At 49.7% G+C, this 17,233-nt stretch overlaps 1 protein-coding gene across 1 annotated transcript in view; it reads right to left on the bottom strand.

The window, feature by feature from the left end:
• Positions 1 to 1,308: 1,308 nt before the first annotated feature.
• The window catches only part of snd1 (staphylococcal nuclease and tudor domain containing 1), a 113,349-nt gene continuing 97,424 nt past the window's right edge, over positions 1,309 to 17,233 (bottom strand). The window contains exons 19-24 of the mRNA XM_040172875.2: positions 16,703 to 16,826; positions 15,362 to 15,431; positions 13,551 to 13,664; positions 10,627 to 10,830; positions 3,381 to 3,425; positions 1,309 to 2,213 (exon numbers count right to left, since the gene is read on the bottom strand). Coding sequence (XP_040028809.1) covers positions 2,148 to 2,213; positions 3,381 to 3,425; positions 10,627 to 10,830; positions 13,551 to 13,664; positions 15,362 to 15,431; positions 16,703 to 16,826 — 623 coding nt within the window. The 3' untranslated portion in view covers positions 1,309 to 2,147. The remainder of the gene's footprint in view (positions 2,214 to 3,380; positions 3,426 to 10,626; positions 10,831 to 13,550; positions 13,665 to 15,361; positions 15,432 to 16,702; positions 16,827 to 17,233) is intronic.

Here is a 17,233-nt window from a genome sequence, read left to right as displayed (position 1 = left end):
TCAGCGACGGCCTTCCACGTCTCCCACGTCCTTTCTTTTCCTTCACTCTGCCTCTTTTGTAACGAGCGCGAGTGGCTATTTCATCGGCTTAGACAGGAAAGCAACAAAGCAAAAAGGTAGAAAACACTTTCTCTTTGAAATGAGTGAGTACACCAAACTTTTGTCTGGACAAACGCAGTCATGAATAGTAATCCCGGCATTTAGTTCCCACTGTGTTAATGGAGAACCCAGAGCGCTGCTCGTGATGGCACAAATAAACTCCCGTCATGTGTAATTGAAAAACGTGTCTGTGAGGCAGAGGCTCTGTATTTAAAATTACATTTTTAATTTCTGGCGGAAGATTTCATTTCAGTGGTCACTCCTTTAGTGCCAGAACAACCAAGTGGGCCTTTGTTTGTTCACACCACAAGTTGCTTTTTTATATTAAATTCAGACCAAAAGGAAAAAGCAAGCTTTGATTAGATTTCTCCTGCTGCGACCTAAACATTTGCTTTTTGAATCGCAGGTCTGTGGTCTTCTGTAGGTAAACACCTTCGGCCTGAAGGGTTAGTGTTTGTTTTGTGTCGTAACACATTTAGCACTTTGCTTCCAGCTGCTTATTAGAGGCCGAGACCTTATTTCCTTCATTTATATCTTAAAATGAACATAGTTATACGTTACTTTGAGAACAATGAGCGATTGTTGGTATTTTAGATGGTACATCACGTGCTAACTTTGTAGTAACATTGTGAGGCAGTTTGGTTCCACAGTATTTGAGACGTTACTGTGGATGCTTCAACGTCTCCAGCGTAATTTTTTCAATTATAAATGTTAAAAGAAAATTGTATTCCACAAAAAGCAGAGAGTACCTTATAAGCACCTTAAAGTATCTTGGAATGGTTTGTTGAAAAGTTTCCTTTAGTGACGAGTGTGCAAAGTGGAGCGCTTAGCGGTTTGTGAGCTCCGGCACTGATTAGTGTTCCTGAGGCGCGTGTTCCTGCCGCCGAGCTGTCGTACGCTGGGAGTTAAGAGGTGCACCTGTTCACGCAGCGAGTTCAGTTATTCCACGCTTGATTGTATCGGCGAAGAGGCAGTTTGTGTTTTAGTTCTGCTGTCAGTTCTTTTCGATGTTTAAATTATATCAAAACATGTTTTGCGCAATAGTGAAGAAAGTAGAAGGGGCAGGAAACAAGTCTCAGAATCCCGGCAAAGAATTACTCAGAAATAACTATCAGGAGTTATATGCAGCTAGATGCTTTTGTATTATGGCACAAATAAAATCTATTAACTATTCATTGGAAAAAATGATTAAAAAGAACACCACAATTCTTCAGGTTTGCTTATTTTTATTTAGCAGATTTTCAATAGAATGCAGAGGTTCATAATGTGGAAACAAATTGAAACACGGTATCTGCTGTGGCATTCGGAGACAGAAAGAGAGGCTGCCCAGGACACGATCATAACCATTATTAGAATGTAAACTTTACAGAAGAAGAAAGATGAAATCGGCTTTTACTGGTCATAAGTGTGAATAAACGACAAAACACTCCCCGCAAAAAAAACATCTGCAACTGGCATCACACAGATACACGCTGAAGACAAAAATAATCCTTTTTTTTGTCTGTGTGGAATCACCTGCAGCATCTCTCCAAAATAAACCCATTTACACTTTTCAACATATCCTCACATTTACATGAAATTCATTAGGGAAGCATTTATTTGCAAAAGTCAGGTGTCCCCCACCCCAAGCAGTCCCTTCCTCTACAGAAGTAAGCGGGAATAATTCACACGGGAAGTCCGCTGAAAAGGTAACATGACAAATAACACAGATTGGCAATAGTGCAGAATGCTTCAGCTGGCAGTGGACCGTCGGGAAGAACTAAGGATGAATGGGAAGTGATTCTTGCATGACTAGGGGTCCGTTTAGCACTGCTAGCATGTAGCATGCTATTTAGGGGGTGGGAGGGAGGAGCAGAAAAGAAGTCTGAACTGGAGGGATGAAATGTCGAATAAAGAGGAGGATTGAGTCGATGCTTGTCGTTTCGTTTTTAGTTTTTTTTCCCCGTCATCTGTCTTCTGTCCGATGCGTCAGGCGCCGTCCACGCTGGTCTTTGGAATGGTGTTGATCGGATGGTCGGCGTCGTTTTTTTTTTTTCTCTCTCCCCTTTTTAACGCCTGTAGCCAAACTCGTCGGCGTCGTCTGCACGGAAGTCTCCGTAGCGCCAAATATTGAGCTGTGGGGGAAGACGGGAGACAGACGTCATCGACTGCCGCATCACAAACAACCACATAAAAAGGAGCTTCTTCTGCCGCTTTCTTCGAAGGGGAATTCAATAACCTTCTCACGTGAGAAATGGTGCGACGAAAATGAGTAGGAGGGAGAAAAGCCAACAAGCAACGTCCAAAGGTTACAGGCCAACCTGCAGCATCATCATCGTCACCATTTAACCAAATATCGCCCGCACGAAATGCGACTGGCAAAGTTTGGGGAAGTATCCGGCGTGGTTTCGCTTATTTAAATGCAGTAGAAACTGTGGAGTCGGAGGGGTGTTTGGGTGTGATTTTCTCCACCCCCCCTTCTGAAAACATGGTAGTTGCTGCAGTTGTGATTAGAGCCGATTTGCACCTCTGACTGGCTCCCTGTGAGCGTGCCGGGTGCCTGAAGGGGCACGGCGGGGATTTTGACATTTACATGAGTAAAAACAAAACAGGATCTAAGTGCTCGTTATGCAAGCCAATGACGGGGGGGGGGGGTCTTTATAGACGCTTCCCTATGGGCTGGGACGCTTGCTAATGGACATCTATTATTTTTGTCAAAGGATCAGAACCGCTGACATTCTTTGTTTTGAGAAAACGTCGATGCGAGTCGGTTTTCACTCCTTGTTGACCGAGCGGATGGTTGAAAAGGCCGAAGAACGTTGTGGACGTGCAGCTTAAACAGCAAACGACACTCTTCACACTTCCTTCTTCTTGCTCTGTTCCGAACATTTTACAGCAGCATGTTCATGTAAATAAACTTTATCGACGCTCAGGCTTTGTCCAAACAGGCAATGCTCATTAGTAAGATTCATTAATGTCACTTTACTGTTTTTTTTTTTTTCATAGCAGACGTAGAAAATCACCAGCCTTTGTTCCTTAAAACATAGATTTCCTTTTGTAAACTGACACTGTATTCCGCCTCCTTCGGTTGTGATGCATTCATGTACTCTCCACCGCAGGAGCCCTGTGTACTGACCCTTCATCGGTCCCTTTCGAACCCAACTTTCTTTCAGACGGGACAATGAGGACTTTTTGGCAACGTCACGATCCCCACCGAGAGGACGACAAGCCGAGACCATTAGGACTGATCTGGGGACGGGGGGGGGGGGAGACGAGTAGACGTTTGGGATGAAGAGACTTACCCGGGCACTCTTGGCGGATTCTTGACTGTTCAGGTACTCCGTCACCTGGTGGGGAAAGAGAAGGGAAACTATTTAGACTCTTTTATAGAACGTATGTCCGCTCGGGTCTGTAGTTGAACTACAGTTTGCTCGTATATTTTATACAGAAAGAATCAGAACATGAGAAATGTGACACACAAACGGTTCCTTTTGAGCATTTATCAGTAGTGACACACAAATGTCATTTGTTTTCAGGAGCGAGAAGCGGGCGAAAGTAATGCGTGAAGTGACGTGTACATTCTGCAGCGAGCGGAGAGGACGAGACGGGAGGACGGCAACGTCCAGCTTATTGACCGCTTGAGCGACAAACGCCATTTAGCCCCATTGAATGAACCGGGGATGAGTCACAGGGCAAAGGGGCAGGGAGGGGAGGGGTTTATGGTGGAGCGGCCCTCCATCAGAACCCCACCTTCACCACGTTTAACCCTGGACATCCACACTCTGTCAACGCTGAAATGAAAGGGAGTCATCTGGGGATTTGGAATATAACTCGCTGCATTCGGATTAGCTGAAAAAAAGAAAAGAAAATAGGAATAAGCAGTAAGGAAATATAATAAAAAATGAAAATAACACACGGAGAGGAAAAACTCAACAAAGAGAAGGAGACAGATACGATGACTCATCGTGTTCCCGCGATGGATTCAATTGTGCACCGTGTATTGTTGCTTATTATAGTAGCAGCTGAGCTGGATTTCACACTATGACACACACACACACACACACACACACACACACACACACGGAAGAACAGGACGCCAGATGTTAAAACTGTCAAGTGTGGATGGGGCCCGGCCGTTTAATTGCTTAGCTAGCTTGAGCACACGGGTTGATTTGATAGCTGCGCTGCGCACGGCACCGCCAGGGCGCTACGGAACCTGCAGCTGGGTTTGTGCAACCGCTTGGTCTGAGGATTCATGTGCCGTGCGTGGCCCGGGAAAAGTGCAGCGGCTGCACAAATCATCCAGCAAAGCCAACTTAAGGAGGGATTTGTTGTTGGAAGGAGTCGGGATATGACACCTCAGGTTCCATCGGGCAGACGCCCCCCATGTGGGAGACATTGGACGATGATATTTCAGGGACAAAAAAGGGCCGGCGGTGCCATTTGGGCTTTGCGGGGGGGGGTGGGGGAGGGGGGGGGGGGGGCGATCAGGGCCGCAGTGGTTCAGGTTGGTGGAGGACGGCTTAGAGGCTCAAGCAATATTTAAGAAAAATGGCCCCGTCCAAAGAATTCTCTGAAAGATGCCGCGGCAAGAGTCCTCCGCCGCGCCGCTGTTCTGCTACCTTCAGCTGGGCGTCGCACAACAGCCAATCAGTGTGCAGCTGAACACCAACGACAATGATGATGACGACTGCCTTCAGGTTCTCAACAGCTCCCCGGATCCGGTCCCGGATGCTTCTTTCACAGCTTTTCTATCGGCTCCAGCAGGGAGGCATAATAGTTCATTACGGCGCAAAGAAGAAAAACTCATCAGCAGATGACTCGCAGGAATTGGGGTGGGAGGACGGGGGGGGGGGGGGGGAGAAACGATTTGAGGATTGTCAGAAAAAGACAGACGAGGAAGAAGCGTAGAAGAGGATCATGTGTTGGTTTGGAGGAGAATATGAAACAAAAAAGGGGGATTCATCAATGGGGGGTGGGGGGCGTTTGGAAGGGTTTTGGTGGGCAGAAGGCGGCGGGTGGCGGCGTGCATGTCGGGATGACCCTACAGAGCTCCCATATGCCGGGCAGATGCCGGCGTGGATCCCCCTTAAGACGCGCGAGTTCCCAACATGCAACACGACAAGTCAATTCGGCTGAACTTTAAGGGGCTGGAGGGAATAAAAAAAAAAACCACAACTGCTGCCGGAGACCATCTCAACGCACGCAGGTGACTTTCTAGCTGGCGACTCGGTGCAAGTGTGAGTCTTTGAAGAAGGCGGGCGACAGGTGGCGCGGCTCTGGTGCTTTTGGCACCCGTCCGCCCGGCTGTGAGTCTCTGTGCCTTCGAGACGGCGTGTTCCTCGCCGCGCCGTGCCCAGGTGGTGTTCCGGTAAGCATTGGTGTGAGAAGTGATGGGATCCGAGCAGCCGCTAACATGGCAGCTTTCGGACAGGTTGCGCGCGTCTGGTGCGTAGGTGAGCTGCCTCTTCAGAAAAAACTGTTTTTCACATGAGAAGGAAATGAGACCAGGGACTTCTTCAAAAGAAAAACTGAAAACCACGCGAGTGGAAAAGGGGGAACAATGAGACGTTGAGCTCGTCGATCAACAGCACGAGCAACTCAAACCACAGAACTCAAACCACAGAAAAAAACGTTCTCAGTCCTTCCTCGTGGTCTTCCTCCCATCGCTCTCCATCTGGCATCGATCCTCTGCCTCCACGGCCCCGCCTGCCGTCGATGATGAACCTCGACCTCGGAGCGGCGAAGGCGGGTTGGAACACAACTTTTCGTGTCCGTAAGTCGCAGCGGTTCAAGTCGGCGGGTGGACTGCGTTCCTGAGAGACCCGGAGTGAATTCTGCATGGCGAGTGGGGAGGCGGCCAGGTCTCCTCACACGGGTCCTTGTAGGAGACTGAACCTTTGTGTCAGTGTCTCAACTGTAGGAGGAAAAGATTCACAGCTCCTTTCCCACAAAAAATGGGAGGAAAAAAACACAGTATTTTGTATTACTTGATGTGCTTCACTTTTCTCCCATTTGAATCATTTTTAGCGAATGATGCAATGATGATGCAAGACCCCCTCCGTTCACCGGAAACTGAACCAATCGCAGTCTTCTTTGAGCAATAGACGGTTTAAATCCGTCTGCTGCTTCATGAAAACCAGCCTCGTATGTACATCGAGTGTCATTGTCCTTATCTGGGGGTAAACTGGGAATACACCATGTTGCATGCTGGTCCCCGCCCCCCCCCCCAGCATGGCTGTCGGAGGAGATCAGGCGCTTTGGCGGGAACGTGGCATGACAAGCCCACCAGCATGGGCTGGGAGTTAAGGACACACACACACACACACACACGTGTAAAACGCGTGCACGCGCGCACACAACAAATGCACAACCACCAACAGCAGATATGACAAAGAACACTTCCCGATGCTCCCCCAGGGGCGCCGGGGAGAGCGGTCTTACGTAAACACTAATGCATTATAGAAGGATGTCGCGCTCGCTATAACTCGCTCCTCCCCTCCTGCAGCGTCTCCCGCGAGGTCGCCGAAGTCAAAGTAAGAGAAGTTTGAACGATGCTGCGCCTGCACTCCTTTCCCGACAACCCCCGCCCCCCCCTCGCCCTCAGGGAGAGTGGGAGGGTTTGCTGAGTGAGTGCGTGGCGTTGGCGTGTCAGCTAGGACACGTGGAAGGGGCCTCGGAGCGGCGGCGGCGAGGGAGCCCGGGCGCCGTTTGCCCATTCGGCCTTATTTCGCTACAGTCGCTGCGTAGAAACACCAACGATACGGAGGCAGCGGACTACGTCACACGAGCCGGCTCACTGTAGGGCTGTGTGTGTGTGTGTGTGTAGCTAGCTTTGATGAAGCGCACAACCCATCCCCCCCCCCCCGGGTTTGAGCCTGCATGTGATTCCCCACATGGTGACTACACCACTTCATCTCTGTCTACACCCTCAACCCCCATTAACACAATTACTGCGCGGTGCCACCGCCGCCGCGCCGCTAACCGCACCGGGGACGCCGCCTGCAAACTGCGAAAAAAACGGTTCAGTTTGAACTGCATCGCACCAGAGCCGCAACTCAACGCTGCCCTCGTGGCCCCTGGAAGTTCCCCGCTCGAAAAGCACACACGAAGAGCACGGCGGCAGCGTGACTGCGGCGACAAACGAGGGAGAGAAGATTAAAAAAAAGAAGAAGAGAAAAGCGCATTCCCCAGGGGCCTCCTGGGTAATTAAAGATTCCAGGACCCATCTGCAGCGTTCCCTCTTAAGAAGCCCCCTCACAGCTGTCTTCCTTCTGCTGACACACGACTCCGCAACGTTCTAATGAAGATCTTAAGCAGGTCTCTGCAAACATTTGTCTGCGGTGCTCTTACAGGAACTTATCTCGACATGCATCTCTTAGGTGATGGAAATGAGGCGCCGGTCAATACAGCAGGTTCACCTCGCCGTTGTCGCCGATTGATAATAATCGCGCCGGCTAGAGAGCGTGTTTGTAATTGACTTGTAATTGGCGAACAGGAGATTATTAAGCTCGTAACGCTAATGAAGTTTTTGGGGGGCGAGCGGCGCTGTCGGTTAGTCGAAAGGAGACGCGCAGGTGGGAAAGCAGCGGGGAACAAAAGATGGCTACTTTAGGCACCTGATGCACCCAGACGGGGGGGAAATAACTCATCTATAGTGTGTGTAGTTACCCGTTAAGCTCACCATCTTAATACACACACACAGTTAGTTTCTCCACACTGTACGCTAAAATGATAGAAGACTGTCACCTCAGTGCGAGTTCACAGGGCAGAACCGGCTGAGGAAAGTTGCAAATTAATTGCAGATAACAGCATTTGTAAATCACGGCTCATTATGGGGCCAAGACCAGATCAGATCCCAGAGCCTCTCCACTTTGATTCCTGGAGATTATGGTTCATCGTGACAGAATGCAAATTAGCACCTCGAGCTCAGTTTGGATGAAACGGCAAAAGGTTCAGACAAAGAACGGAAGGAGGGATGGAAAAAGAAAAGAAAAGACAAAACAAGTGCAGCGAGTGGAGGGAGTAAGTAACGGGAGCGCAGGGACGCCAGACTCCACCACGGGTGGAAGGACGGAGGCAGAAGTGCCTCTAATGACGCGGCGCGTGCCAGCGTGGCGCCCGGCCAACCCGGCAGCGGTTAAACGACGGTGCCGCGAGGTGGAGAAGGCGTGGAGTGAGTGTGAGAGTGTCGGGTCAACAGAGGCCAGCTCGGAATGAGTCGCTTGTACACACACACACACACACACACACACACACACACACACACACACACAATGATCTTATATCATATATTATAATAATAATGATATATGTATCAAGCTCTATTTCTGAATGTAAAAGGTCTGTGTGTGCCTGTACTCACAGTATTCAGTGTGACGTACATGTGCCGAGGGACCACACATGATCTGCCAGATTAAACTTCACACTGGGACATTACCTCCTCTTGATTGGGAGGGTGTAGTAAGGAAGACGCACATGTGAGCCCTGGCGTCCCTCCATTCGACATGGGACAATGTCAGTTGCACTTCCCCGTAACTTTATCTTCCATCGGCATCGCTGTGTCAATTCCCCGTCAATAAGTACAGAATATCAATCATAATTTGGCTGAATGACTTCGCTTCCCAGCGATCGTATACCAGCAGCTGCCGTGCATAACATCCGTCTCTCTGCCTAAACTTCACACAATGAAGGTTCATCCTGCGCCGTGAAAGTGCAGCATTGCTGCAGCAGAGGCTACAAGGCTTAAGGCAGACGTGCACGAGAGAGAAAAAGACCCTGAATGGACCTTCAGTGCACTTTTGACACCCAAGTGCCCGTGAACGTGGCGGGACCACAGATTACCGCGTTCCAATCCCTGGAATGGATGACGAGTGAAGAATAGAGCCCAAACGGAACAGAGAGGAAGGACAAAAGTCACTTTTCACAGGGAGGACAGAGCTCCTGTCGAGGCGGGGGGGGGGGGGGGGGGGGCATCCAGAGGGCAACAAAAGGTTGCATCCAGAGACATTTTTTGGGCTCCGCCGCCTTGTAAGATAACGCTTCCCGTTGTCGCAGCAGCATCGGCTGCTGTGCTGCTCGTGAATCTTTGAGCCTGAAATGTCAACTTCGATAAGATTAGAAAACGAAGCAGACTCAACACCTCCACGCGCAGCAGCACACCAGCCCAAAGAGCGGTTAGAAAACTAGGAGGGGGAAACGGATTTTCAACGAAATGACTTGTCAGACTCTTTTAGCAATTTATTGTAAATAAAATGGACTAAACTTACATTCCTCCGTTGTGATAAAGACCTTCCTGCGATGCGAGAACCGAATACAGCCGACCTACACTTTACCCAAACAGTTAACGCACTCACTCAGTGAGCTCATGGATGGAATCACGAGAGCTCACTTTAACACTCACTCGTGGGCACGTTGGCAGCGCTGCTGCTTTCCCAGCTTTTCTCCATATGAAAACGTTGGTCTGCAGCCAGCTAAGGGGGAAAGGCAAACGCTGGAGACGCAGCTGTTGAATACTGAAGAGGAGCCATTTGATTCAACAAAGCCTGAATTGCGCAGTCTTTAAGCCTATTGGTCCTGCGGCTGAAAGGTTTAAATCATTGTGCTCTTGTCTAGAGGCGCCGCTGCATTACGGCTGCTGGCTACTCGTTAGAGGTCAGGTGTCGATAGGACGATGCACAGCGCTTTATTGACCGGCCGAGGCGGGAAGTGTTTTTATCTGTGGAGGACAGGAATGAGTTATTAGGTCTCCGCGTGCGAGCGGAACGTTTTCTTTTTCCACCGCCGTTCAATTTGTGTATATTTTGATGATGTTTACCAGCAATTACTTCCTCACGGGCATCATACATCCATTCCTGCGTGAATTACAATTTTCCAATAAATACGAGTGACTGAGATTGGGTTCGTGCGGAGGCGCTCACTGCGACAGAAACATACATGCGACGTGGTTCTTTAGACATTAGCATAACGAGAGCTCGGCGCTTTGACGCAATGGCCGCCATTCTGGGGCAAATTGCAGAGGTGTAATTGTTTATTGCGTGGCAGAGACTCATTGCTTTGTGTGCTACAGTGTTAGCGTTTAGTGTGATGCTAATGTTCATTCATTTTAAAATAAGGCGATCCATACGCGAGAACCCAGATGGAAACGCGAGGCACGTTGGATCTCTCAGCTCGGCCGGATGCACAACTTCTCAAATCAAATAATACACAAAAGGCCCATTTCAGAATGAGATATTTGCTGTTTGTTTAAAAATAAGTAGCACCTGCTGCTATTGGATCAACTGACGCTGATGCAAATATTGATCCATATGGTGCATTTTGATTGCACTGCAAGCCACTGTATGACAGAACGCAGGAAGGAGAAGGCAAGTCATATTTGGAGAATCGGGGAACACTAAATTGCTTTTTCAACACATAACAAAAGTAGAGCTGGGAAATCAGTGGAACATTTACAGAAAGCGAAAACGTGAATGTCTCTAATAACTATGCATCTACCCTGACAGTTTGCTACACGTGGCTCCCGAGGTCGATTGAGGACTTTCCACTTACCATCTTCTGCAGGTGCTTCTCCTTGCGGACCTCCACCATGACCAGGCCCTCCTTGACCAGGCCGAGGCCAGCGTCGTCCTTGGTGTCCCCGAACTGTATTGTGACGTGTGGGCAGGTGGCCCCCGAGTACTCCACGTTCATCAGGCACTGGCTGTTCTGGATGTCCCGCACGATGCAGTCCACCACGTCCGCGCGGGCGTCCTCCTGGAGGAGCAGGGGGTCGATGTTAGAAGACGTGAAATAAAAGGTAGTGAGGAGAAGATTACAGAGACGGAGGAGGGAAGGGGAAAAAAAGGTGAAAGGGCTAATTAGTATATTATCACCAATGGCTCCAAAACAGATAAGCACACACACACACACACACACACACACACACACACACACACAGACACACACACACACATGCTATGCAGCGGCTGATAAAAACATACTACATATGCATGAACCCAACTGTGATATTGGATTTCTGTCAAGTGGAAATAAGTGGAAAAACAAAAAAAAAGACAACTTGTGGTCCCACCTGGACAGCAGGAAAACATTCATACACGTCATCCTCCAATCGATTACAACCACATGGTCACTCTTCTAGTTGGGCTGACCCAAACGTTGGTTTGATTCTCACCCACCCTGCACCACCTCCTCGTTCTACTCTTCTCATCCTTCACTTAGTTACCCCGCTGTCTCTTATCCATAACCCTCCTTCAACGTGAAAGGCCGGCATTTGATTGAACAGGTGGTGGTGAAGGACGGCGGAGCGGCTGCGATGCAACACGGACTCCACGTCCTCCACAACGCTGGACCAGAGCGAGAAACAAAAAAAAAAAAAAAAACTAGAGAGCCGCATGTTCAGAGGCAGGATGACGCTTAAAAACTAAAATCAGTCCCTGGCCATCATCCATTCCTCCGCTACACCATCTATCTCTTTGCTTCCCTTCTTTCTCGCCCTGGTCTTGTCTCCATGGCAACCCCCTTCAAGTTGGTCGCCCTTGGGTATCTGTGTGTGTGTGTCTGGTGTTAGGTGTGTGTGTGTGTGTGTGTGTGTGTGGCGAGCGTGTGCACGCAGGGAAGCTTGTTGGAGGCACAAAAACGAGGGCCTATTTCTCCTCCCCCCCTCCTGGAACGGGGCAATACAAAATTAACGAGAGCTTTTTAGTGACCCTCCCTTGTTCAAATAAAAACAATTCTACCAAACATATTTCCGTTTACAAGCCGACAAAGCAATTACTACGGGGAATGACTTAAAGAACAATATTATCCTGCATCTAATAATCTGACCGTGCGTGAATAAAATAACTTTTCAGCCTTTTCTAAATTACATTTATCCGAGACCGCTCGCTGCTGGTGTGTTTTGTTTTGCGTCTGTCGATGGCGGCGCATCCAGGTGCATGTAATGTAAATGAATGAATGACCAGATTCTCATCAGGTAACGGCTGTTGTGCGGGTCGAATTTTTACGTGCGTCATTTGTTGGAACTTTTTCTGCTGAACGCCTTTTTTTAAAAGTGCATTCTTGGCGTACACTTCTTTCTATAATTAGCTGATGAGGCCGAGTGAAAACACGGCGGCGCGTCCCAGTTCCAGTCAGCTGGGAGTTCCCCACATCTGTGATTACATTTCAAACAGGGAAAACACATCGCTCGGGCAGAAGTGAGGCCTGCAGTCAAATATCATGAGAACACGGGCGTCGTGCCTCACGCTTCGTTCAGGTAAGGCACCGTTTCCCCCGACGGCATTCGCCATTCCGACATTTTTTAATGGAACATTTCATGTAAAAATGCGCTGGAAAGCGGCGGTGTGATGTCGTCCCACTGGCGGGCTTTTTGCGCGTTAAGGAAATAAAAGGCTTAAGACAGACTATGAAGTCATGAAAACCGGCGCCGAGAGACGGCGTTTGTGCGGGGCATCGGGGCGGATGGCTGCGAGACGCGCGGCGACAACCTTTCCTACGCACAAAGCAAGAGCATGAAAGGAAACCCCTGAGAAAACAGGAAGTACTGGCAAACGGGTTAGACGGATGCAGAGTGACAGAGACGGAGAGGTGTAAGGTGGATGCCAGCTCGCAACATGTGGCAAAGCTTTGTGTGCAAGTGAGTGTGTGCGTTTGTGTGTGTGTGTGTGTGTGTGTGTGTCTCTGGAGGCTACAGAGTGTAGGTGATGCCCTCGTCCCCCGGGCTGGACCAGCAGATGGGACACTTCATCCCTCAGTATACACTGACTCACGAGGCAGGTGTCAGCGTGCATGCAGGCACTTCCAGCTCCCTCTTTCTCACTCACACAATCTCCCACACACAGTAGGATTTAGACCAAGATGCATTTGTAGGAATGTAACTTAAAACTCAAAACCATGTAAACTGTAGTCTGTACTGTGGAACAAATACACTTTCAAATTGACACGCACAAATACACACAAGTGATTAAAGACAGAGCCGAGCGCTGTGTCAATCAGGCGCATAGCGCAGGAAAACAACATTTTACATCTGCACAGACTATTGAGGAGGCTATGAATGAGTTGGCCCCCTGACACCCACCCACCCCCACCCACCCCCACCCACCCACACACCCACACACACACACACCCACACACACACACACACACACACACACGGTGTGTGGTCGGCTCAGGCTTAGTAAACCCACACTAAACCAGAAGATTAGGACTGAATAGAAAAGGAGGAGACTATTTGGCCATCAGCTGGACGTTTATATGCAGAAACAAAGAGCCACTGAGTACCTGGATGGTTTGCATCCATCTACAGGGCCTGTGGGTTCCTCAAGAAACGTCATACGATAAATAAACGCATAAAGAACGAGGTTTCTACCACCAATTTAAGATTTTACATATTCCCATAAAAGTCAGCTTTGAAAAGCTACAATAAACGACACTGAGGAAGTTGATGAGACACGCGCGTCCGCCGGGCCACTTACGTCCTGAGGGACCTGGATGTAGGCGAAGGCGTGCTCGGTGGCCTGTGCCGGCAGGGTCCTGATGCCGAAGGCGGGGGGCATGGCGGCCAGACGAGTGGACGGCACAACTTCTCTCTGCGGGAGGATGGAAATCAAAGAGTCAGTATGGAATACTTGGATGAGAGAGTTGTAGTAATGATCATAGTTCACCGGTGTCTTTTACGCTACAGAGTGATTTTTCTTTTCAAATCGAAATGCGTCGGCAAGCGAAGGGCATTTTTAAAGGAAGTCGCATCACACACTCGGGCTGGATATGAACCCTATCAGCGCGTCGCCTCTTCCCGCTTTCCCTCGACTCGGAATCCATTCGGAAATCTGCAAGTCACTTTGACATTGACAGTTTTCTACTGTGAATGAAGGACAGATGCCGTTTTGTTGCATTCTTGTACATGTCGCCTTACCAATCATTTCACAGCTGTTCTTCAGCCCCTTTCACTAAGCCCCATCTGCTCTCGAGCTCGGCTACGAGCCGAGAGTGAAGACGCCAATGGATGTCAAGTCGCTAGTCAGACGCGTCTGATTGGAAAAACACTTCAGTCTCATAAACGTATAAGCAAAATAAAAATGCAATTTCTCTCGCCAGCGTGCGTATGGTTACTATTACACTTTATCTCCAATTTAAGAAACCAAAGAGCAGTAAGTCATATTTAAATGTGTCATCCTGGTTTTAATGCATTTGTGTGCCACCGACAACCTGAAACATTTGTCAAAATGGACTAATCACCGTGCTCGTGCTCAAAGGCCTGACAAGCATTTGCACATCGCAATTCATATCACTGATATTAAGCATGAGGAAACAATCGGGCCGGCACATGACCACCGGTATGAGCCAATGAGAGCCAATCCGCATCACCGCAGGCTTCCTGGAGCAGGAAAGTCAGACTGATACGGCCGTTAGAAATGGGAAGTTAATTTAATGACCCCCCCATCGGTGAGGTTAATGTGTTCATCGGACGGTACAGTGCAGCCAGAACGCCTTGAACGTGTATTACGGATTATGACCTTAAGATGAATCAACGGCGTATTAGACTTTGACGGCACTGTGGACGCGAAAGACAAAAGAGCTCGTCCGTCTGTGCTAAACGATCACATGATAATTCAAGGCGCCGACCCGTACCTGGGGACAGGTGGCCGTATATTTCACACCGCCACAGAGGCGCGGCATCAAGGCCGCAGTGACGTGAAACAAACAGTTACATATATTTACGCCCGGTGGCTTTGCGGCGCGCCAGGTCGGCCTCGGAGAATCACACCGCGAGCAAAAAAAACGCCAGGACGCATCGCGTCTGCCAGCCCGACCTCGAGCTGTCCCCCACTGCGGGGTCGCTCGCACACTGTGCCGCTCCACTGCATCACGGAAGAAACCCCCGCGGGCCCGAGGGCAGGCTGCATTAGCCACTTGGTGATGCAAGCATGTGTGTGGAAGAAAGAGAAGCGGGGGAGGTCCGCTTTTGTTATTGTTCTGAAAAGGCATAAAAACTCCCCACTCAGTTGCACTCTTTGCTTCAGTGGTAAACATTGGGAGGGACAACAAATGAGCCTGCATCATATTTGTCCTGCTGCAAAGACACATAATGTCAGTTAGGTTGCTCTGAATGTGGAGATAAGCAAACAACTGGTGTCTGAATAGATGCGAGAAATAGAAAACAAATCCCTCTTTGCACAGTTGCCCTCTGGCTCGGCTTTATTTACTTCTTTTTTTTCTCATCGTTTCGAGCCCCAAACTACAGGACTCTGTTTTAACGGTGAACACGCAACATTGAGTTACTCACATTGCCGTAGTCGATGTAGAAGACGTGAACCCGTGCCGGGGACTCAACTTTCTCCACTCTGGCTCTGTACCTGCAGGAGGGAGAGAAGGAGGGAGGGAGGGAGGGAGACAGAGACAGAGGGCACAAGAGGAAAAGGAGATGAGTAAATGATTCCGTGCTTATTTCCCCGGGGAGACGGTGTTGGAGGATCTGTCTGTTGTGATCGGGGGAGAGGAACAGGGGGAGGGGGAGCAGGCCGGGGGAGTGTGGGGACAGAAGGGATCCATCGCGGCATGGCGGGGCGGGCGGGGGTAAATTGCACAGAGGCCTCTTTGCAATAAAGCACAGAATTTCAGAGGCATTTTTTGTTTTGCCCTGTAGCAAATAACTCCAGTGCATTAGTGGTAATCTCAAACACCTCAGAGTTTGATTATTCCCACACAGTTGGAGAGGAAATAAACCGGATGCACCCCCTCCGAGGAGCGTCTCCTCGTCCGAGAGAGGAGACCAAAGACAAACCCACTGAAAGTACCGAGGACGGCGAGAGGAAAGGCAAACAATCGGGGACAAGAGCAGATAAGTGATGAACAGGAAGACATAAAGAGCGGCAGTGAGCGGCGCCGAGTTCTTTAATTAGCCCCCGATGAAACAAGCAGACTTTCCACGAGCACCACAGAACACAAAGACACGGACAAAGAACAACGCAAACGTGAACACAATCAGCTGGCTGAATAATACATTACTGGTAAGGAAAGAACTGAAAGGCAGTTGGATTACTGTTCTGATGTTGCAATCAGGACGACAGACTTCTACACAAACAGCCTCCAAACAGACGGCCCGCTCCAAAAGCTGGCTGACACCGTCGGCGAGACAAAGGAACAACTTTAGTTGTCTCCCCTCAAAGACCTGCAGAGGAAGACGGAGGGAACGAGGGAGGAAGGACGTGTGCCGAGGGGAACATTCGGTTTTGAGTGCGTTTCAAATCAGGTTTGTGATCTTCCTTTCGCCGCCGTCGCCACCTCGACTCGCACTCTCCTCCCTCTTCCTCGGATCGCGGTGACTTTTATCTGTCCCCGCGACCATCTGTAAACTTCCCCACATCCGCTGTGTGTGTGTGTGTGCGCGACAGCTACTGTCAAGCGACGCGCTGATTCCGAAAGGCCAAAAGAGATGCAGAGAGCTAATTACGCCTCGTGGGCGCCCGCGGTTAACGCGTCGCAGGCTTAAAGAGAGACGAGGTAACTAATCAAATGTCAGGTTACCGCGGAGACGGCAAGAAAGGTCCCCGACGCGTCGTGCGCCTCCCGCGGAACGCGCGGCGCGTAGCCGAGGTCTGTTCGGGGCCCGAGGAGGCCGGCTTACCATTCGCCGTCAGCAAACGTGGCGATGCAGATGTCCCCTCGGCGCGGCGCGTAGGCGCCTTCCACGGGCGGCTGGGCGGCGATCTCTGCCCTCATGGTCTCCATCAGGTTCTCCAGCTGGGCCCCTGAGAGAGACGGGGACACGAGACAAAACGTCAGTCAACAGGGCGGTCCGGAGGGCTTGTTGCGTTTTGGAACATAGTTCAACGGGGTGTTTGCCGCTGTGATCACTTTGCTCCCAATAGCGGGGAAGTTGAACAATGTCAAACAGAAGTTTAATTATATATAATTCTCTCAGCGGCGGCGGAAGCTCGTTGCTTTGATTGGGATTCTTGGCTCGACTGTGTGCCGTCGAGAGGAAGCGGCACAGAAGAAAGGATCCAGCGGAGCTCCGTAACACAATCCAGAAGACAGAAATCACTAACGTGGGCTGTGAAGGGGGATTGATTGCTTCATTGCATGCTGCGGAGTGGTTCCTTATAAAAAGCCTGGTTTCCAGTTACATTAAAGAGCATCACTGCTTAAAAAGGTA

The sequence above is a fragment of the Gasterosteus aculeatus genome, chromosome 4, assembly GCF_964276395.1.
Source record: "Gasterosteus aculeatus chromosome 4, fGasAcu3.hap1.1, whole genome shotgun sequence".
In the NCBI taxonomy this organism is placed as follows: domain Eukaryota; kingdom Metazoa; phylum Chordata; class Actinopteri; order Perciformes; family Gasterosteidae; genus Gasterosteus; species Gasterosteus aculeatus.
This window is presented reverse-complemented; position numbering and strand designations above follow the sequence as displayed.